The sequence below is a fragment of the Gymnodraco acuticeps genome, unplaced genomic scaffold (genome assembly GCF_902827175.1).
Source record: "Gymnodraco acuticeps unplaced genomic scaffold, fGymAcu1.1, whole genome shotgun sequence".
In the NCBI taxonomy this organism is placed as follows: domain Eukaryota; kingdom Metazoa; phylum Chordata; class Actinopteri; order Perciformes; family Bathydraconidae; genus Gymnodraco; species Gymnodraco acuticeps.
In genome coordinates this window covers 771,190-793,515 of record NW_022992040.1, presented here as the reverse complement: position 1 = coordinate 793,515, position 22,326 = coordinate 771,190, and the positions used below count along the sequence as shown (strand labels likewise).

At 39.1% G+C, this 22,326-nt stretch overlaps 2 protein-coding genes across 5 annotated transcripts; both read left to right on the top strand.

The window, feature by feature from the left end:
• Positions 1–3,888: 3,888 nt before the first annotated feature.
• Positions 3,889–13,773, top strand: LOC117536794 (inhibitor of nuclear factor kappa-B kinase subunit alpha-like). 3 transcript variants are annotated; one of them, XM_034201827.1, is made up of 22 exons: positions 3,889–4,130; positions 4,691–4,825; positions 4,919–5,013; positions 5,114–5,231; positions 5,319–5,388; positions 5,477–5,565; positions 5,678–5,767; positions 5,870–5,994; positions 6,154–6,261; positions 6,424–6,559; positions 6,665–6,865; positions 9,945–10,047; positions 10,389–10,512; positions 10,590–10,741; positions 10,837–10,898; positions 10,967–11,076; positions 11,250–11,299; positions 11,927–12,035; positions 12,338–12,485; positions 12,629–12,678; positions 13,017–13,116; positions 13,391–13,773. In XM_034201827.1, exons 2-22 carry the CDS (start codon positions 4,721–4,723, stop codon positions 13,442–13,444), a joined length of 2,199 nt encoding a protein of 732 aa, XP_034057718.1. In that variant the 5' UTR covers positions 3,889–4,130; positions 4,691–4,720; the 3' UTR covers positions 13,445–13,773. The 3 variants fall into 3 exon arrangements, with proteins under 3 accessions (XP_034057718.1, XP_034057717.1, XP_034057720.1); XM_034201826.1 differs by having other exon boundaries at positions 4,916–5,013; XM_034201829.1 differs by lacking the exon at positions 3,889–4,130 and having other exon boundaries at positions 4,701–4,825; positions 5,114–5,238.
• Positions 13,774–15,269: 1,496 nt separating this feature from the next.
• Positions 15,270–22,326, top strand: erlin1 (ER lipid raft associated 1). Of its 2 annotated transcripts, none has more exons than XM_034201805.1 (12): positions 15,270–15,382; positions 16,364–16,492; positions 17,052–17,133; positions 17,807–17,853; positions 17,946–18,007; positions 18,111–18,236; positions 18,379–18,452; positions 18,712–18,770; positions 18,909–19,000; positions 19,119–19,208; positions 19,311–19,390; positions 20,221–22,326. In XM_034201805.1, the coding sequence occupies exons 2-12, from the start codon at positions 16,380–16,382 to the stop codon at positions 20,380–20,382; spliced, it is 987 nt and encodes a 328-aa protein (XP_034057696.1). In that variant the 5' UTR covers positions 15,270–15,382; positions 16,364–16,379; the 3' UTR covers positions 20,383–22,326. The 2 variants fall into 2 exon arrangements, with proteins under 2 accessions (XP_034057696.1, XP_034057695.1); XM_034201804.1 differs by having other exon boundaries at positions 15,279–15,451.

Sequence of the window (22,326 nt, the reverse complement as noted above, 5' to 3'; positions counted from 1 at the left end):
TGCCCGCCTGATCACCATGGGGTCACGAGCCTTCAGCCACTCTGCCCCCCGTCTCTGGAACTCTCTCCCACAAGACATCCGCAATATGGACTCCCTCCCACCCTTCAAATCCAGCCTGAAAACACACCTTTTTAAACTGGCGTATTCTATTTCTTAATCTCTGCTAAACTGATTGTTGTTTTTAAGTCTCTGTTATTTAAGTTTTTTTTTTTTTTTTTAAGTCTTGTATTACTGTGTGCTCTTCTTTGTTGATTGTTTTTAATTATGCTCTGTAAGGTGTCCTTGAGAGCTTTGAAAGGCGCCCATAAATAAAATGCATTATTATTATTATTATTATTAATATGAAGTTCTAATGTACAAATTGCTGTTGTTTTACTTTAACATCGAAGCAAACTCAATATGAATTCAGTAAAACTGGAATTTAATTAATGAATTCCACATGTTCCCTTCAAATTGTCCTGCAGGATATTGTATGAAACAAAAAGTGTTTCCACCTGGCAATGATACATACTGTATGAATTATGTACTGGCTTTGTCCAATTTATCATGGAAAAACGTAGTCAGCTTTTCTTTTTTGGAGTCATCATAACTGTGAAGAAAAACCTTTCCTAATGTCTTTTGCATCAATTCCATTTTGTTCAGACTCCGGGGAGGGGGAATTTCAACTAATGTTAAGATATTTCTGTGATTTAAACATCCCTATGCTCAGGGGTTCGTCCTCATTAAATAATACAGATGCTTAATCTGTATTATTATGCTCCAAATATCTGGAACAAACTCCCAGAAACCTGCAGGTCCGCTGCAACTCTGACTACTTTTAAATCCAGGCTGAAGACTTTTCTTTTTTCTTTTTGTCACTGTAAGTTTGATCCATGTACTTTTTTCTTTTAATGTTTAATTGACTGCACTGTAACTTTTATCCATGTATTTTTTCTTTTAATGTTTATTTTGTTAGCTTTTCTTTTTAATGACTGATTTTAAATGCCATTTTCTTAATCTCTTTCATTTTTTGTAAAGCACTTTGAATTGCCTTGTGTTGAAAAGTGCTATATAAATAAACTTGCCTTGCCTTGCCTTGCCTTGCCTTAATCGAGTGTGTCGATGGCGCTTTATTCATTATTAATGAATTAGTTTTTGTGTAAAATGATACTGTAGCGATCTCACTCCTTACATAAGCACACCATGCAATTCTTCTTAACTGAGTTACATATCCTCTTGAATCATCGGCCTGTGACAACATGCAGGCAGCTGCATCATCAATCAAGACTCATTTAACTCACCTATTCCTGAAAAATGAAAGAATTATAGTATTTCTAGATAACTGAGTTTAGGATATGATTAAATATAGTTTCATGTCCCAGTAGGGAAATTGGTATTTGATTCATTTGCTAATTATATAACTTTTCATTGTAGCCTATCTGCCTTCATGTAGAACATTTAACAACAGATAAACAAAGCCTCACGTAATAGAGCACATCACAACCACATTTTGCACAACTTCCCTATAGACATTGTTAAGAGTTTTAGAGGGGGATTTCTCAAGTCTACCTCACCAAGTGCTCTGACGCCTGTGTTACTCACATTTCCTCTTGTTTGATGGTGACAATGGCCAGATATGACACCTTTTTGTCAGCTTTGCGGACCGGAGAACTTTAAGTGATGAGTAAATGCCGACAACATTCATCAAGTCAGGAAGCAGCAAACAACAGAATAAACTCATGAATGCATTTGGTGACTCCATGTAATATTCTCTGATACATTTCTACCTAAAACTTCACACAGGTGTTTAACCAAAAGAAGAAGCAAGTAATACAGAGAAATTTGCCAACCCAGGAAAACCCGGGACTTTTGTGGTTGAAGGCAGCTGGTTTGTTGATTTTTGCGCAAGTTTTCTTCCTCCCACAGCCCGGTCTGGACACCTATGTGCCCGAAGGCTGAAAACTCATTCTTAAGTTCCTGGCATCAACTTGCTATTATAAATCTCTCCTAGATTTTCTTTCTTTTTCACAATTGTCTTAGAGGGGTGAGAGGTTGATGAGTATCTGTTATAGGCCTCATGCGTGACTTACCATGTGAACAGATTATGTTGTATACTATTAACACTAATTTTTGATATAACAAGCCCAATAAAACCATAGATGTGAGATCATTGCTGCGTTATTCTCCTACAACATTAGGGTTTACATCCTACACAGTAACATGTATATTTTTCTAGAGACGGTGGGCGGACACACTTAGTGCACAGAAAAAGAGGAAGGAGAACATGAGACATAGAAGCCTAAATCAGAGTGTGATTCATTATTTATTTATTTATTTATGTCTGCCTTATAAGATCTGAAATTCAAATAGACTTCACAGAATTGACCGCTATGATCATCAAAGGGGGGTCACCTCATCTTCTATAAGGAACTTTTTTTTAACTGCAGGAAGGGAAGTCAATTTACTTTATGAATTCTGATCATTAGAAGTGGAAGAAAGTGGCTCAAACCCTGCAAGTCATAACACTCTTCACACTCCTGTTTATAAAGAGACAATACCCGGTAAATAGACAGGAAACCATTGTCACACTTCAATCTATTCACACTTACATCACCTGACACTAACAGGTCACTCTGAAAAAAAAATTCTGATTAAATGTTTTTTCAACTTCTCTATTCAATCACAAGAAACCTGTCTGCTTCCTCTTTCAAGGTGCTCAGTACGAGAACAATTCCCCGTATCAGTTTTGAGAAGCAACTATAAGTTCTTGTCTGCATAAAATACACTTTGTTTATTTTCACGTGGTCCATTGTAACCTAAAGCTGTCATTTCAGTCAGAACATGTATGTATAGGTTACTTTTTAATGCAACTTTTTGAGAAAGCAAAGGGTTATCAAATCAAACTAATATATGACAAAATAAATGTGACTCATTGTTTAACAATTGCTAAGCAAAGAACTAATGTCTTCAATCATTCAATAATCATTTCTCACAGTGGAAGCTGGTCAACGTTGTTACCAATAACAGCACTGTCCCTCATTGCGTCAGCCTTTAATCATCGCTTTGACCATGTTGTCACATTTTCTCATGAGCTCATCTTTTGCTAGATTGAGAAATGATGAGCTCTCCTTTATTGGTGAAAACATCTGAAACCCTAAACTGCCTAACACAGAATCTAGTTTAGTTTATTTATTTTTCGAGCGTGTAAAACCAAAGAAAATACAAATGAAACAAAAGATTAAGGTTAAGGCCTAAATTATTAATACAGTTGATACAAAAAATGTAGGACTTTTTTTTCAATTTAATAAATGTAGCCTATTGATCTTAAAACTTGTTCATGCAACTGTAAAAGCTCAGCATAATAAAACATTAAAAACTGCAACCAAAACCAGGATCTACTGTATACGGTTCAATGTTATACATATAAAGCAATCTGGTTTAACAACTGACTCACTTTTAAGAACTATCTACTGAATGGGTCAACCAGGCACAGGCCGAAGGGCCCAAAGTTTCAAAGTGCAAAATATAAATGACTAATGAGAGAAGTGGAGCAACTGCTGTGATTGATGTGTTTATTTGTGATTTTTAATGTAAATATTTATATGTGTGTGCATTTGTCTCTCTGGAAAAGGAGGTATTGGTAATAACATTGTAAACAAAGGACCAACAGATTATTATTTTACCAATGAGCATTTGGCACCATCTAGTGAACAAATTCAGACCTTGTCCAAGTCACAGAAAAGAAAGAAAGAAAGAACCAAGATAGGCCTATTTATCACACACTGTTGGTAGTAAATCCATCAGTTTTACATTCTGTCTGCTTGTCTGGATGTGGGTGTGATTGGAAATCCCCAACAGAGGGAGTAGTCCTGCAGAAAAAAAAGCACAACCGGACGCCCATGCGCAGAACCGCTATCTCTGTCATTCTACTACACTTTCACTTTGCTCAGATATCGAGTAGCTTTCCACTCAAAACTACAACAAAACAAATTTGAAAACCGCGTGAATGGACTGTAAACGGTGAAGGTATAATTTCGCAGGCTAAACATTCTTGCTGATACACTATGTAAGAAAACGAACCGTAAACAGGGTTAGCTAACTCTGAAAAACAATGTTCTGACAACTCAAGTAAGCCATCTGTCGACTTTCAGGTGAGTTTATAATGTTGGTGGAATGAGATATTGCTTTTAGGGGACTTTCTGTTCAGCATAGTCAATCTGTGTCTAAGCTATGTGGCTATCTGTCATACATACATACATTACATTGCAACAATGTAATGTATGCTATCCAAAAACAAAAATAGGCTCCCAATTGTTTTACTACGACAGTTTACTAATATATGCAGTTGCAGTATGATCAATGTGCAATATCAACAGCCGTTTATATTTAAAAAATAATATATAAACCAATACAATATTACAAAAAGCAGCCAAAATAGAGTGAAAGTATATGTAAAGATATTTTAGCATGATCGAGTGGGAAAGGGTTTGCTAATACCTCAAATTAAGACATATTATTATATGGGTTATAATACATACTAATATGTAGTAAAGAACATTTCTATTCTAAGAGTCACACTACACTGTTCAACCTGCAGATTCATAGAGGCCAATGTGTAGATGTAAAAAAAGGCTTTACGAACAGAACCTTGCTGAAGATCTGCAGTAATGTTTTTGGAGAATGACAGGTTTTGTATTTTGTCTCTATTTAGCTGAGGTCAGACTCCTTGAGACCTGACACTATGGAGCGGCCTGCCCTCAAACAGAGCCAGCTGTGTGGCTCCTGGGAGATGAAGGAGAGACTTGGGATGGGAGGCTTTGGGCACGTCTACCTGTACCAGCACCTAGTAAGTTCTGCCCTCTATCCTTCATGCTAAGAAGAATGTAAACAGCACACGTATAGTTATATTCCCAGTTTTCCCACTATGTGTTTGGAGCAGGAGTTAGGAGAGAAGATTGCAGTGAAGCTCTGCCGCCTGGAGCTGAACTCAAAGAACAAAGACCGCTGGGGCAGAGAGATTCAGATCATGAAGAAGTGAGTGCAAGCCTATAGTGCAAGCCTATAGATAAACTTCACTGTACATTGTCTTGTTGTCAAACCCTTGATGACATGTTGGGCTCTCTTTCGGTTATAGGCTGAACCATGTGAATGTTGTTCAGGCCAGAGAAGTTCCAGAAGAGTTGAGCGTCATTGCTTTAAATGACTTGCCTCTGTTGGCCATGGAGTACTGCTCCAGAGGAGACTTACGCAAGGTACCATGTGGGTATTTTATAGAGACCCCAAACAATGTGTTGTGCTTTCAAACATTGCAATGCTAACCTATTTTCCTTTTTATTTAGGTATTGAATAAACCAGAAAATTGTTGTGGTCTGAAGGAGAGTGAAGTCCTCATGCTGATCAGTGACATTGGTAATGTTTCCTCAGCTTTTACTTCAACCCATGTCAATCCAAATGCGATCCATAGATGTATTTGAAATCGTTTTCATTACAAACATAGGTGCTGGTATCCAGTACCTACATGAAAATAAGATCATTCACAGAGACCTCAAGCCAGAGAACATAGTTCTGCAGGAGATTGGTGGAAAGGTGAACTTGCTTTATTTTTGTACTTCGTTTTGCACTTTGTGTAATCTTCAATGTTATATATCTAATGGTTTAATGAACTTACTCTCATTGTACAAACTGTGTTTCCTTCTAGCTTGTCCATAAAATCATAGATCTGGGTTATGCAAAGGACCTCGATCAAGGCAGTCTGTGTACATCCTTTGTTGGAACTCTGCAGTATCTGGTAATTATTGCATTAGTTATGCTTTGCTCTGCAAGCAATGTTGCTGTTGTTTAATAGTCAACAATCAAGCCCTGTTTTAAAAATGCATCTGTTTTTTGCCAGGCTCCAGAGCTTTTTGAGAGTAAACCCTACACTGTGACTGTGGACTACTGGAGCTTCGGGACAGTGATCTTTGAATGCACTTGTGGCTTTCGGCCCTTTTTACACCATATGCAGCCCGTACAGTGGTGAGTCAACAAAGCAGTGATGCAATTATCAAGATTTGATATTGATAACTATGCAACATGGTCTATACAGATTTCTAAACTTGATTTGAAAATGTTGAAAAATTGTTGGCTTTGTTTTCCTTTTATCTCAGGTTGAATGTTTCTCTGTATTTTTTTAAGGACAAGTAAAGTCAAGAACAAAGGTCCCAAAGACATCATGGCAGTAGAGGACATGAATGGAGAAGTCCGATTCTCCGCACGTCTCCCGTATCCAAACAATCTCAGCAGGTAGAGACAAAGAAAGACACTTTAACATACCAGTCAAGCGTCTTCCATTCTTACGCCGATTCCATTCTTACGCCGATTCCATTCTTACGCCGATTCCAACGCCGCTGTGTGGACGGGCCGTAACTTACTTGCAATTATTTATTTTTTTGTGTGTGTTTACAGGCCGCTGCTGGAACCAGTGGAGTCTCTTCTGCAGATGCTGTTACTGTGGGATGCTGCAACGCGTGGTGGAGGGCTTGATCCTGACACAAACAAGCCTTCATGCTACACAGCTCTACAGAATATTCTCAAAATGAGGGTAAATAATATGAACCTTGCCTGTATTAAGACACATGCATTTTTGGTTTTTATATTTCCCAGTTACCACAAAACTACCCCCCCCGCTGCGTGTCTTTCTCTCCAGGTGATTCATGTGTTGGACATGACGTCAGCCCAGCTGCACTCGTTGGTTTTGGGTGCTGAGGAGAGCTTACACTCCCTGCAGCTCCGTCTGGAGACAAACACACAGACACACATTACCCCGCTGAGTCAAGAGGTGCTGCTGGAGACGGGAATCTCCCTCGATCCACGCAGGCCACCCGCACACTGTCTGCCAGAGGGATTGGTATGTGACACACACAGAAATACCTAATGTCAAACAGACCCAGCCACAAGTACATACGCACAGAAGTCCTACTGATGTTTATCTCCATATTTAAATAAATATTGTGTTTGTGTTGACATTTTGGGTTGGGTACTTCTGGATTACACTGTTCTGGTAACATCAACTCGTTTTTTTTGTGCCATTTTTTGCCTTCATATTTCAACAGTGCATTACGGTAAACATGTAGTTTCTAGTGATGTTCTGTGGAGAAAAAAATAAATAAAGGAAAGAAGTCGCTCTGTAATAAATTAAACAATTGCACAATATAAGATAAGATGGACCTTTTTTAATCCCGAGGGGAAATTCAGTTGTACAAGCAGCAAGAGAGTAAGTGTAAAAAACAGGATAGCACAGATTCACACAGATTAAGAAAATCAAAAATCAAATCAAGAAAAAAAATTAAAATAATAATGATAATAATAAAAGACTATGAAATAGGAGATGAGTAAAATAACTGTCAGCATACATATTTGGTCATATAAATTATGAAGTTCGAAATGAGTTAAAGTGACAAGTGAAAATGGACATCTGTACATATTGACATATCTGGTCTACTACTAATATATTAACATGGGTTGTGGAAACAGTGTATATTTATGTCCAGTGATTTTTTAAATGATTGACCCCTTGTTGTGCAGCCTGATGGCTACAGGCACAAAGGACCGTCCGAGGCGCTTGGTGCTGTGTTGTGTTGAGTCTGTGGCTGAACGTACTTCTCATCTTCACTAGCTCTGAAGATGAGGAGTACATTCAGCCACAATATGTGTGCAGACAAATACATACAGTGGGGCAAAAAAGTATTTAGTCAGCCACCAATTGTGCAAGTTCTCTGTGAGACTGACCGTTGAGCGGCCCAGACCAAGCAAGGAGGCAGAGGCAGAACGTCCAAAAATATAACCCGACGTGGGCATTTATTAAAATCATGTGCACAAAGTTCACAGCCTCAATCCTGTTGTTCTCCTTGCACACATCCTGCAGCCACAAGGATCTCACACACCCTACCAGCCTCTCAACAGACAGGGAAACAGAGCCTAAATACACACACTCTAATCAGCACAACAAGACACAGGTGAGGGGGGAGGAGACAACACAGGACACCAGGTGCACACAATCATCAGCCACAGACAACATATTATTTGCACCCTGATTAGTCTCAACCGCTGTCATCCTTACACCAGCATAACTACTCTCGGCGCTCTCGCAAACTCCCCTATCTTTCCAGGCGGAGCCGAGGACCCGACCAGCACCTGCCAGACAACATTCCAATAAATACGGTTTAATCAGTTAAAAGATACTACCTCAATAATTAGTATGAATTATGTGCAAATATGTAATGTCAACTGTACTGTGCAATCACGCTAATAAAGTGCAATATTACCCGGCCTGAAGCCGTCAGTCCATAGTGACGAAGTTACCTTCGTCACATTCTCCCACTTAAAAAGATGAGAGGCCTGTAATTTTCATCCTAGGTATACCTCAACTATGAGACCAAATGAGAAATTTTTTTTTTTTTTTTAAAAATCCAGAAAATCACATTGTCTGATTTTTAAAGAATTTATTTGCAAATTATGGTGGAAAATAAGTATTTGGTTAATAACAAAAGTTCATCTCAATACTTTGTTATATACCCTTTGTTGGCAATGACAGAGGTCAAACGTTTTCTGTAAGTCATCACAAGGTTTTCACACACTGTTGCTGGTATTTTGGCCCATTCCTCCATGCAGATCTCCTCTAGAGCAGTGATGTTTTGGGGCTGTTGCTGGGCAACACAGACTTTCAACTCCCTCCAAAGATTTTCTATGGGGTTGAGATCTGGAGACTGGCTAGGCCACTCCAGGACCTTGAAATGCTTCTTACGAAGCCACACCTTCGTTGCCCGAGCGGTGTGTTTGGGATCATTGTCATGCTGAAAGACCCAGCCACGTTTCATCTTCAATGCCCTTGCTGATGGAAGGAGGTTGTCACTCAAAATCTCACGATACATGGCCCCATTCATTCTTTCATTTACACGGATCAGTCGTCCTGGTCCCTTTGCAGAAAAACAGCCCCAAAGCATGATGTTTCCACCCCCATGTTTCACAGTAGGTGTTCTTTGGATGCAACTCAGCTTTCTTTCTCCTCCAAACACGTCTAGTTGAGTTTTTACCAAAAAGTTCTATTTTGGTTTCATCTGACCATATGACATTCTCCTAATCCTCTTCTGGATCATCTAAATGCTCTCTAGCAAACTTCAGACGGGCCTGGACATGTACTGGCTTAAGCAGGGGGACACGTCTGGCACTGCAGGATTTGAGTCCCTGGCGGCGTAGTGTGTTACTGATGGTAGCCTTTGTTACTTTGGTCCCAGCTCTCTGCAGGTCATTGACTAGGTCCCCCCGTGTGGTTCTGGGATTTTTGCTCACCGTTCTTGTGATCATTTTGACCCCACGGGGTGAGATCTTGTGTGGAGCCCCAGATCGAGGGAGATTATCAGTGGTCTTGTATGTCTTCCATTTTCTAATAATTGCTCCCACAGTTGATTTCTTCACACCAAGCTGCTTACCTATTGCAGATTCAGTCTTCCCAGCCTGGTGCAGGTCTACAATTTTGTTTCTGGTGTCCTTTGACAGCTCTTTGGTCTGGGCCATAGTGGAGTTTGGAGTGTGACTGTTTGAGGTTGTGGACAGGTGTCTTTTATACTGATAACGAGTTCAAACAGGTGCCATTAATACAGTTAACGAGTGGAGGACAGAGGAGGCTCTTAAAGAAGAAGTTACAGGTCTGTGAGAGCCAGAAATCTTGTTTGTTTGTAGGTGACCAAATACTTATTTTACCGAGGAATTTACCAATTAATTCATTAAAAATCCTACCATGTGATTTCCTGGATTATTTCCCCCCATTCTGTCTCTCATAGTTGAAGTGTACCTAGGATGAACATTACAGGCCTCTCTCATCTTTTTAAGTGGGAGAACTTGCACAATTGGTGGCTGACTAAATACTTGTTTGCCCCAATGTATATATACAAATGAACATAAGAAGATTGTTTGTTCTCTGCTTTCAGCAAGGCTGGGACAGCTGCATAGTCTTTCTGTTTGATAAGAGCCTGACCAAGTACTCAGGACCGCTGACTGCCAGACCTCTGCCGGACAGTGTCAACTTTATAGGTGAGATATGAAACGTACTCAACTTTACTAAACTGTAAAATTATGTTGTAAAAATGTATTTTCTCTTCATGATTTCATAATAAATACTTAGGATTGTCACATTTGTAAAAAAAAAAAAAAAGGGAAAGAATAAACTAATGATACAATAAATTGCTAGATCTTTAGCAAATAAGATTATTACTGATTTACTGAAAAACATCTTGTGGATTAAATTTTTTACGTTTTCTACTCGGTTTACAGTGATTTGTTGTTCAGAGTGCATGATCTTTGTTAATGTTCTAAACCCCCAAATACTTAGTTATATCTTACTTAGTTAATGTGGTAATGTTGTGTTGTCTCAGTCAGGGAGACTAAGACCCAGCTCCCACTGTCTGCACTGAGAAAGGTGTGGGGGGAAGCAGTGAGCTACATCTGCGGACTGAAGGAGGACTACATTCGCCTGTACCAGGGACAGAGGGCAGCCATGTATGTTCACAACCACACAAACATAAACATACACCCACACACTGAAACAAACTTGACTTGTGTTTGTGTGTGTGTAGGCTGAGCCTACTCCGCTACAACACCAACTTAACTCGGTACAAGAACCTGCTGTTCTCCCAGTCGCAGCAGCTGAGAGCCAAACTGGCTTTCTTTAAGAGCAGCATCCAGCACGACCTGGAGCAGTACACCAAGCAGAGGGGCATCGGTATCTGTGAGTGGATGTTAATCTCATGCTGTGATACATGATTTAAAGTCATTTTAGGGAGCCTTTGCTGAACTTTCCCTTGTTTTTGTGTTTTTCTGAAGCTTCAGAAAAAATGTTGAAGACCTGGCAGGAAAATGAAGATAAGGCTGATGAGTTTACAAAGGTAGGACCATTCTTACTTAGCTGCAGTTATTTAAAAATACAAAATTCTAAGGATGTTTTCTGCTGTAGGTTGCAGATGTGGGGTATCTGGATGAAGATATAGTGGCTCTACATTCTGAGATTGTGGAGTTGCAGAGGAGTCCAATTGCAAGAAGACAAGGGGATGTAATGGAACAACTGTCAGTATCTTTGTTATATCAATTCTATATTCATTCCCTTAAAACAGTTCACATTTTCTCAAGCCTGTTTTAAAACAGATTGTTAATAGACAGACCTCAGAACGTATGAATCAATCATTTAAAATATAACTGTGGTCTGCAAAAGTTAACTTTGGGTCTTTGTTTTTTTTCAGTGAGGAAAAGGCGATTGAACTCTACAAGCAATTGAAAGCTAAATGCAAAAGTTAGTACAAATTATTTCACATTTAAAATATAGACATGATTTATAGGGGCTTCTCCTGTTTAGTTTATAGCCAATTACAATGCAGTCTGATAGTGATTGGTACTCTTGATACCATTAGGTTGCATGTAGGCCTGTCAAGATAATCGAAATGTTATATTATTAATAACATTGAAGTATTATACTTACAATATGTGAACACAACAATCAATTTAGCTGACTTTTGCCTGACATGCATGCTTGTTTACACTAGAATTGCACCAACATTTTAGCTAACATGGTGCCACAATAAACAGCAAGGTTTTACCTGGCATAGTACAGACAGCACATTTTCTTTAACAGAGCCCAATTTTCCATTTGATTTATGGATTTAGTTGTGTTTAGTTATTTGACTTAGTATTGTTAGGAAGTTCAAGTTAATAGCTCTTGTACTTGAATTATTATGCTATTATATTATCATCATGTAAGTGGCAGAATGGTCCCAAAATGAAATTACTTTCCTTTATTGCAACTGTTTCTGGGACAATCTTCTTAAAACAAAAAGGAGTTATCCTGACAGGCCTACTGTGGTTTAATAGATATAAATGATGTCTGTGTTTACATGGAGTGATCATAAGAGTATGTGTACAGGTCCCGACCCTCCACATGGCTACAGCGACAGCTCGGACATGGTGAAGATGATACTCCAAACCGTTCAGAACCAGGACAGAGTGCTGAAAGACTTGTACACTCATCTGAGGTAATTTTAGCCAAGGCACACACACACACACACACACACACACACACACACACACACACACACACACACACACACACACACACACACACACACACACACACACACACACACACACACACACACACACACACACACACACACACACACACACACACACACACACACACACACACACACACACACTCATGCAAACATACTGTACAACACTGCAAAGATCAGCACAGCTAAGGTATAATTTGACAGTTCCCTGCGTGCCCTTTATAATTTTCCCATCCTTCACCCTTTTTCCATTTATTCTGTAGTACAATTCTGGTGTGTAAGCGACGCATCGTTGATCTGTTTCCTAAGTTGGAGAGGGCCGTATTAAACATAAAAACTGCAGAGGCAGCGGTGATGCAGATGCAAATGAAGAGACAAAAGGAGTTCTGGTACCTTCTCAAGATTGCCTGTGTGAGTTTACAACAAGAGGCCCTACAGCATTATTCTCAGCTGTCAGCCATGTTTTAAAAAGTAAAGCTTGATACTGCAATACAGTATTTTTTGTATATGTGAAATAATATAGTAGCTAAAACAGTGTATCGTTGTGTCTTTAGGCCCAGAACAATTCCCCTCCACAGTCGCCTGTACAACAACCCACTGGCAGGTAAGATCTAAAACACTAATATGGAGATACACAGATGAGTTTGAATCTACAATGTGCAGAAATAGTTCAATAGTCTCTTTAAATTAGTTGACGGATTTGTACATTCACAACGTTGCCACAAGAGGTCACCACATGCACTATGCAGCTTGTAAAGGTAGCGAGACTCATAATAATCTTCTTAATAACTTTGACTTGATGAAAATAATATGGACCCCCCCCATTCCTGAAATATATTTGTTTTGTTTTGTTTAGTGCACATTCCTGGCACTTATTGTGTCAGAGTTTAAACTTCCCCTGCAAATATATACAGTCAATTTAGAGTGTTTTGTGTGTTTCAGTGAAACGGTTCATCAGTTACTGGATGAGAATCAGCGCTATCTGAGTCAACTTAATTCTCTGCTGCAAGACGCCACCCAGGAGTTGGAGCACAGTGTCATGGTATGGTACACAGGAGTTGGGCAGTGTGTTCAGATCCCTAAAATAACTCACTTATTTATGTTGTTTTTTTAGGATTGCAGTCATCAATTTTCTTAGCAATTGAGTATTCTACCAATAATTGTAATTGATTAATCATGTTCAAGGTTTAAGTTTTGAGATGTGCAAAATGTCATGAAAATGTTGATCACATGGTAGATGAAGAAAAGCATGTTTAGTATTTATTAATTATTAAATGTAATTATTGATTTGTTAAATGTGTTTGTTTTCTGCCCAGGATCAGGACTGGAGCTGGACTCAGTATGGAGCAGCCCAACCTCAGAAGCTGTAGAAAGTTAAACTGACCAAAGACTCAGGGTTCAGAGTCAAAGTTATAAACTGTAAACAAGTGCCTAATCAGAGTTACACTATCTGTAAGCTTTGTGATTCCATTATGTGTCTATACATACATGTAATGCTGTAAAACAGTGTGTGTGACAGCATGATATGGTAAGCTATTCATGTTTTAACTTAAATGTGTATTGTGGAGTTTTAGCTGTAACCAAGACATATTTATTTTACTGCTATTAAATATTTAGCGTAAAACACTGCTGCTGACAAACTATGCATGATGGAATGTGAATAAATACAGTTTCTTGAAGTGTTAAACTGTTGAAAGTAGAAAGTATGTGGTTATTTACATTCGCACAGCGGACCAGACAACTGTCTCAACACATACAGGAAATTGCTTGTTTATAAAATCCTGGGTTCAAAATTCTCTTGGGAGCTGCTGCAATCCAAAAAACAAGCAGAAGAAAAATGATTAACATCATGCATTACATTTTTCCTTCAGTGTACTTATTCAGTATACCCCCCTTCTACTTCAACAGAATATTGTCTTTCATATTGTTTTAATTATAAAAGAAGGACATACATCAGTATTCACTCAAGTCATCTGTAATCCTTCTTTGAAACAATGCTAAATAAAAATAGCATGCAAAGCAGTGCTGCATCTAAACATTTACATAATACCATGGATTATAAAACCCAGTATAGTTTAATCTCTGGTATATACACCTAAAACATGGCTCTGCAAACCAGTCATTTTACATTTCAGTGAATACATAAGTGCCTCAACATATTATTACACCATGCACTGAAATAGTAATACACTACAATATTTGTACTCTTTAAGTGTGAATTATTAACCTTACAGCAACAGCGCCAGTAGGAGAGACTGGGGTAAAAAGAGTGTGTAAATGGCGATAGTGATTGGTTGGTTTTAGCCAATAGTGTCCCTGTTTTACATATTCTCGCTAAACATCATGGGAAATCGACTCGCTGGTCATATTTGAAGACGACTTTCCGCCTCTACTATAACCTTAACATATTGTACGTCTTTCACGCTTCATACGCATAACATGAACACTATATACATGTCGAGGAGCGAAGGAACAATATATTCGTTGACACCATGATAGTAAATGGTTGTAGGTTACTCCCTTATATATACGTCACGCCCCCTATATTCTCTTTGGATGTGAGGGCGATCTGGCTGCGACATCTGTCACCCCATTGATCGCTAGGGTTTATTCGGCTGATCTGGCTGGCTAGGCGGGTGTCCCCTTCCTCCCTCACCGCTCCATGTGTGTCCCTCCCGAAGCCCCGCGCTCGGTGGAAGAGGACGGTTCCCCCGGCGGATGATGACCATCCTTCGGTGTACCAGTAGCTGCGCTCCCCTGCTAGAACCTCCAAACAAGCTCAAGGCCCATTTGTAGGAGAAACGTAGGGAAGTTAAGCTCCAAGCGTCAGACACATCCAAATGAGGCACTGCACGTGGCAGTCTGCCTTACTTTTTCAAAATATATATATACAAAATATTTTTTTGATTCTCTTTATTCCATAAATTCCAATGTTGTTTATTGAGGGGTTGAGACATGGATGTATAATAAGAATGTTGAGACAGGGAATATTCTCCATTGTGCAGTACTATGCATGTTTAATGTACTCCCTCATATTTGTTTCAATTATATACATGTTAAAACAACTGAAAGCAGGATTGAATCTCTTGGAACAGTTTTTCAATTTAATGACAAATGTTTTTTATTTGACGTTTATTTAATTTTGTTTCACCAGTTTGAACAAGTAGAGCAATAATAACTATAATGTTTCCGACAGTCCCTGAACGCAACATAATGTAACAAGTAAAAGCGAGAGCTAAACCTGCGGGAGGCGTGCTGTGGGGGACGGTGCATCATAAAACCAGAAAAGGATACGCGTCGTTACAGTGGTAATCTTATTTATCATAACAAGCCATTTACGCGTAGATGTTCGTAGTTTAATTCAAGCTTTGTACCAGGTAAGTTAACTCATACGCTTTACAGCATAGCAATGTTAGCAATAAGCTAACATTACTGACGAAGTTGCTGACTTCCAAACCCAACCCGATACAGAGAGCTAGCTAGCTTAACGGGCTAACATTAGCAAGGTTAACGTTACCGAGCGAATTGTGTGTCAGCCTTTGCTGTAACTAACTCTGAACCAAAATCCTCGGTTCAGTTGTTGGTTTTATAAAAGGAAACATTGCTTCATATTTTGACAGAGAGATGACTCGCTAGTTTCCTGCAATATGTTTATTCTACACGCCAGCTAATGGTGTACCTTAGCATTAACGTTAGTGGTTCAACATATTCTGCCAAACGTTGCTTGTGAATTGTTCTTTCTATTTGTTGAGTAACAAAGAATGTAACATACTAACTATGAAAGCAGTCACGTTGGGGTTAAACCTCGCTGTCACATACGCATGAAGCATACATTTACTGCAGAAGCGTTTATATGTTAGATAAAGTACTTTAAATGACTGGGTTGCGTTCAAGTAACGCATTTGACCTGTGTTAGCCTGGGTGCACATCTCCCTTTTTCAAACTCAGTCTGGTGTTGATAACTAACAGCCAAATACAGTATGCAAGCTATGTGACGCATGTATAATGTTTTATGACAAGACTTCCTGAGCTGTTAGTTTAAAAAGGAAATTAACAACAATAATGTATCTGAAGAGTGATAGCACAAATCATTTCAGAGCATTTACTTGATCTTGCTGGCTGACGAAGACTGATAGTTAAGAGTTTTTATTACAATGTCTTTATGCAATACATGTTAATATACTTAAAACTCTACTGACATTATTCGTTTTTTGGCTTATTGGTCCCCTGAGTATTCATTGTTGTATAAATATTCTGTATGTTTATGCTTTTTCCCCCTCTCCCTATAGGTGAGTTCTAGCAAGGATGACGATGCCACACGTAGGGGCAATATTTGGAGCAATAGCTGGAGTGATGGCCATCATGCTGCACTCCTCTATTCACAAGATAGAAGAAGGACACCTAGCTGTGTACTACAGGTATAGAACCGTAGTATTGTATCCGTGCCTGAAAGTAATTACAAATATGTACTAAGAATACGAAAGGTATTTGTTTGTAAGATAATATGATGCATGTAAATATTGCTTGGATATGGAAATATAACCGTAGACACTGAGTTTGCATGCTCCAAACCTGTTTGTCCAAAGAGAAAAAAAGAGAGGCCATTGCCACACTCTTCAGAAAGGTTAAGTCCAAATGAGAGCATGTTCTTACAGTTTTCTGAGTTTGTACAAATTAATTAAATGTATTAACACACACTGATCCCACTCGCTGGTCCCTGCACGGAAATTAAACTGAATAGAACTTCACAACTATAAAATAAAACATATAGGAGGTAACTGTTGAGAGTGGTCATTGTATAGACCGAATCCCAGAAACACCCTGTGACGTAAAGCAATGATATAACAAATGCATAACTACAGCCTCTTAAATGACTGTTACACCTGAATAAACGTTTCAGTCCGTCTCTTTTTCCACCTTTGTTTAAATATAATCTGATGTTGAGATGGCCAAATCATTTGTTTGTATTTGTTTTAGGGGTGGAGCTTTGCTGACTACTCCCAACGGTCCTGGATATCACATTATGATGCCTTTCATCACCACCTTCAGATCAGTGCAGGTAAACGTGCCCTGTTAGCTGAGTTAGCATAGCCTTGTGCAATGTAAGATTCAACTAGAAGGCGTTGGCTGATGCATGAAATCCAGAAAGAGATCTTCTATAAATAAATCAGCAGCAGTATGCAAACAGTTGCAATTCACCCATGACTGCAGTCACTCTATTTGTTATTCCACCTTTAACTCTAAATTACATTGAATATCATATAAATCTGTTATCAGCTTTTGTTTGCATGAAAAATGAAATTCCAGAAATATGAAAGCAAATCTTTTTTCCCCACTTCGTTATTGGCTGAACATCAATAATAAAATACTATAAAAACAATCTTTGGTCAAGGTCCACTGACTATCTCTCTGCTGCATCTCATGTTCAGAGCTCGATCAACATTGCATGACCCATTTGAATTGTCTTTGAATAAACATTATTTTGTTAAGCATCCTATTTCACAAGGTTAGTTGTGAACTTCCACGATTAACAAGTTAATGTGTCACGTGTGTGCATATTGTCTTTGGTTAACTTAGAACAAACATGCACTTTATGTAGTATTCTTTTAGGCAAATATAACCTGGAAAATAAACATAAAAGGATCCACCACGTAGAAGGAGAATAATCTTAAGTATTATCAGAACATGTGATCCAATGCTTTGATTCTCATTCTTTTTGTTGTGCGTTTCAGACTACTCTTCAAACTGACGAGATCAAGAACGTGCCTTGTGGAACGAGGTAAAGCCGAGCTTATTGATGAAGCTGTTAGAAATGGATCACTCATTCGTGAAGATGATTATGTATCTAACACGTTTACATTTCCCTCACAGCGGTGGTGTGATGATCTACTTCGACAGAATAGAAGTTGTGAACATGCTCGTCCCCTCAGCAGGTACAACACGTTCTTATTGCAAAAGTCCCTCATTTGGTTGAAACATTGCCTGTGCCAGCTGCTCGACATTAAACAACTGTTGCATTTGTTCATTTGTTTGCAGTGGTGGAAATTGTGAGGAACTACACTGCAGATTATGACAAAACTCTCATTTTCAACAAAATTCACCATGAACTCAACCAGTTCTGCAGCGTGCACACATTACAGGAAGTCTACATCGAGCTGTTTGGTGAGTCTGCTCTTTCGCAATAAACAGTCGGTATTGTTTCGTTGTGTTGTCATAGGAGTGCAACCTGTGCTTTGTGTTCATTCCTAAAATGTGACACCAAGGACGTTGAGTATTCAAACAGCTGCTGTTTTTTGTTTTTCAGACATCATAGATGAGAACCTGAAGGTTGCTTTGCAGAAAGAACTTACTATTATGGGACCTGGACTTACAATTCAGGTATTCAAATGCATGCAATCATACCTTGAGTGGCACACTACATACATTGGGATTCTATTCTATTTTAGGGAGAGACCAAAGTCCACCTTTGTAAATGAAAGGGGTTCGCTTGATTAATAACACAAGACTAAAATGAAGCACAATACAAATGTTATCTCAATTGATGTGACCTTTTTATGCATTTGCAGATTGATTTGAAAGTGTTAAAACTCTTTTTTTCCTTTTCTTTCCTACGCACCGTCTCAACCTCCTGATGAAGGCAGTGCGTGTTACCAAGCCAAAGATCCCTGAATCTATCAGGAGGAACTTTGAACTCATGTGAGTGTACATCTGTTCTCACTAGCGCAGTCTTAGTGCATGTTTCAATTTCTCGCCTGTTCCCCACCCACTCAGTTCAAGTAAGACCACACGGAAAGAAAATAATATTTGCAAAAACCTGTTTGTGTGCGCGCGCAGGGAGGCAGAGAAGACCCGTCTGATGATAACAGCACAGACTCAGAGAGTGGTGGAAAAGGAGGCCGAGACCGAACGGAAGAGGGCCATTATTGGTAAATGTGATGTTTCTTTACTGTAAATCTGCCAGCAAGACTCTTCATTTGCATTTTAGAATTTGAGTTGCTCCTAAAGTTACATCTGTTAACGCTCGCATGTCTCTCCGTCACACAGAGGCTCAGAAAGTGGCTCTGGTCGCAGAGATCCAGTTCCAGCAGAAAGTGATGGAGAAAGAGACGGAGAAGAAGATCTCTGAAATCGAGGGTCAGCCTCCCTGCTTTGACTTCTCTCCTGTCAGATGATGTGTGTGTTCCTGTGAGCAGCTCTGTCATGTGTCGATCTTCAACAACACCGTCTTTGTTTCAGATTCTGCCTTCTTGGCCAGGGAGAGGGCTCGAGCTGATGCAGAATATTACACTGCTGCCAAGTTTGCTGAATCAAACAAGGTAAAGAGACGCTGTTGGCATCATTTCATCCAAATACATCTAATGGATGTTTATATAACAATATATCTACTATTCTCTCGTTGTGTTGTGGTTGAGGCAAAGTTGCTCTGGAATGATTCTGTTTAAAGCATCATTTATGCAAATTGTGCCCACCAATACTGAAACTTGAATAGATGTATTTGGTTACATGTGTGCAGCTGGTGATGCTCAAACTGTTTCAAAGGTACTTTCTTCTCCCACATCTCTACCTGTGCTGTTCAACCACTTTTCCTAACTTAAAGGAATCATTTGACACAAACAGCCCTTTGGTATTTGATTAGCTATTTTGGTTTCATTTGCGCTCGGAGCCCAGCTCTCTAAAAAACTTTTGTTTTCCTCAAGAACCATGGTAACGGGGGTAAGTAATTGAAACGAAAAGGGTAATTTGGCGGGGGAAGTATATATTCCAAACTGTTTTCTTTTTTTGCAACATTACGAGAGGCTGCTCCGATTGATTGCAATCGATGAATCATTGTCCCCTGAGCTGAATGGACCCTGAAGAAACTGCTGTTAAGCTCGGTGTATTTAATATGTTGGAGTACTCCTGTTGTGTGCTGTAGCGCCTCAGCTCTTCCCTCTGAATGTTGATGCTATCAACCACCTCCACACTCCTGAATTCGCCCCTTTTTCTTTTTTAGAACCAAATGCTCCACAGGCGAGCCATCTGCAATGTTACATTCGCTTTAGCCATGCTGTAAATCATCATGTCACATTTAGACTCATACCAGAAGTGACCATACCCTAACCCTAGTCCTATTACATATCGTTGTGTTTCTTCTGCGTCTACACAGGTGAAGTTAACCCCGGAGTACCTGGAGCTGATGAAGTACCAATCCATAGCCACTAACAGTAAGATCTACTTCGGCCAGGACATCCCCAACATGTTTGTAGAGGGAGCCGACAGCCCCCCTAAGTCAGCGCACGCCCCCCACAACGCTCAGATGGAGCACTGAACTCCAGATGACGGGAGGGAAAGCTTTGCAGATGGTTTGGTGAATGATAAGGCACTAAATGGCAAAGAGTGAGATAGATTAGACAAGCAGGAGTGAGAGCAAGACAAATGCGAGAAAAAGGGAACTTTTTTTTTTAACCTTCTAATCTTTTTGGAGGACAAGTTTTAGGAAGGAGAATGATGCCATAGTGAAACATTAACAGCATACTCAATGCTTCTGCCCGAGAGAGCGACAGCAAGTAGTCGCCCTGATTTACATGTGCTTGCAATCAGTGCAGTGTTTAACTTGGCTGTTAGATCTGCATCCTTTGTGTGTTGTATGCAAGAGGAGAGATTTGTGATGAATGATTTTGGAGGATTAATTTCTGGTTGAGTAGGACTGGAATCTAACAGGTGACACTAATTAATTCAAAGCTGAAATCCTACAGACATGAAAACTGAGATTATGTAAAACAATAGCGTTAGTGGCCTGACTTTGTTATACTTTCCCCTGATTTCAAATAGAACTTTACGGATACTCAAGTCTTTAAAGGTGGAGGGGTATTGTGTGTTTATATAGTTAATAAACTGTGGTGTCAGATTAGTAGTAATGTAGTTTATTCTCTAGTAGCTTGGTGGTCGTTTGCTGTTATTAGATGTGGTTGAGTGCAGCCTCTTCAGAAAGACTTGAGATGCTTTACTAAAACCTGCTGTGGCATTAACTGTGAGCTCAAGGATAGTCCTCTTAAAGCTCATCTAAACCCATAGAAAATAAGGTAACTGATATTAGAGTTAACCAATAAAGCATTTGATTTATAGGGTGGAGTCCGGATTTGTATTCCTCGTTGAGACGTCGGCACATCTTTCTTTCCTACGTCTGGTTTTGATTATTAGAGCCATCCATGCATGTGGAAATGTGTAGTGGCTTGATTCAGATGATTATTAGCGCCTGCAATTGTCAGCCAACTCTTGTTATGCAGCTTATTCAGATGTGGTGAAATGTAAATTCTCAGGAAATTGACTTTTATTTTGTTGCAACAGTTGCTCAATGTTGCTGAAAATTAAAAATTGGACTCTGGTGACACCAGCTGGATAATCAAAGCTTTGGTTATCCACATTAAAGGTGTCATTTTGAGTCCACCATCATTTTATTGTACCGTCTAGTCGCAGTCGGTGCAAATAAGGTCTTGGAAAAAAACAGAAGAGAATAAGACAATGGCTAACTTCCAATATCAATGTTTATATTTTCCTGCAATCCAAGAATTGATAGAATGCAAAGTTTATTCATTCTTTGCTAAAGAAGATAATACACAGCTCCTGATTACAGTATTAACTTAGGTAGAAATGAATTACACTTCTCATCAGTTTTGTATGATAATATGAGTTCCAGTACTACACAATAACAAGCTTTGGTTAATGTTGATGAAGCTGTGGCTTAAATAAGATGCAAGTTGGTGCTAGTTTTAATGATCTGTTTAAGCTTTTGGATTTTGTTCAGCTCTACTACATAATTCTTCCACTATCAGAATGCAAGCCTTAAATATTAATGGGTTAGCCTAGGCTTACGATTAAGTGATTCTTATATACTAAAAAGCTCCTTTTAACTTGACTGTGAGACCTCTTAAGAGCTTGGATGTACATAAAGACCTGCGGCCTCATCATAGACTCTGTGGAGACAGAACTAGCAGTGGGCGCTTCAGGTGTTCACAACATGTCGTGATGTTTACTTGACCTACGAATGGCACGAAAGGCTTCTTTCTGCGTTTGCTTTGGTGGTGGGTTCAAATAGAAATGCAAAGGAGGGGAATTAATCACTCATGAAAATGATTTTTTTTTCGTCTATTTTGTACGGTCTGTGAAAATTCAACATTATCTCCTTGTTTTAAAAGATTTATATGCAAAAATGTTTTCAAGTTTTGACAATGTTCTTATGTAAAATAAAACCTATTTTGGTACCTCTCTTCTC

What these genes read in the sequence shown, in the direction of transcription:
- LOC117536794 (XM_034201826.1), top strand. Translation starts at nt 4,721, where the DNA reads ATGGAGCGGCCTGCCCTCAAACAGAGCCAGCTGTGTGGCTCCTGGGAG. An exon ending in GAGATTCAGATCATGAAGAA is followed by an intron (nt 5,014 to 5,113) that starts GTGAGTGCAAGC and finishes TTTCGGTTATAG; the next exon opens with GCTGAACCATGTGAATGTTG. An exon ending in GTACAACAACCCACTGGCAG is followed by an intron (nt 12,679 to 13,016) that starts GTAAGATCTAAA and finishes TGTGTGTTTCAG; the next exon opens with TGAAACGGTTCATCAGTTAC.
- erlin1 (XM_034201805.1), top strand. Translation starts at nt 16,380, where the DNA reads ATGACGATGCCACACGTAGGGGCAATATTTGGAGCAATAGCTGGAGTG. An exon ending in AACGTGCCTTGTGGAACGAG is followed by an intron (nt 17,854 to 17,945) that starts GTAAAGCCGAGC and finishes TTTCCCTCACAG; the next exon opens with CGGTGGTGTGATGATCTACT. An exon ending in GAAGATCTCTGAAATCGAGG is followed by an intron (nt 19,209 to 19,310) that starts GTCAGCCTCCCT and finishes TCTTTGTTTCAG; the next exon opens with ATTCTGCCTTCTTGGCCAGG.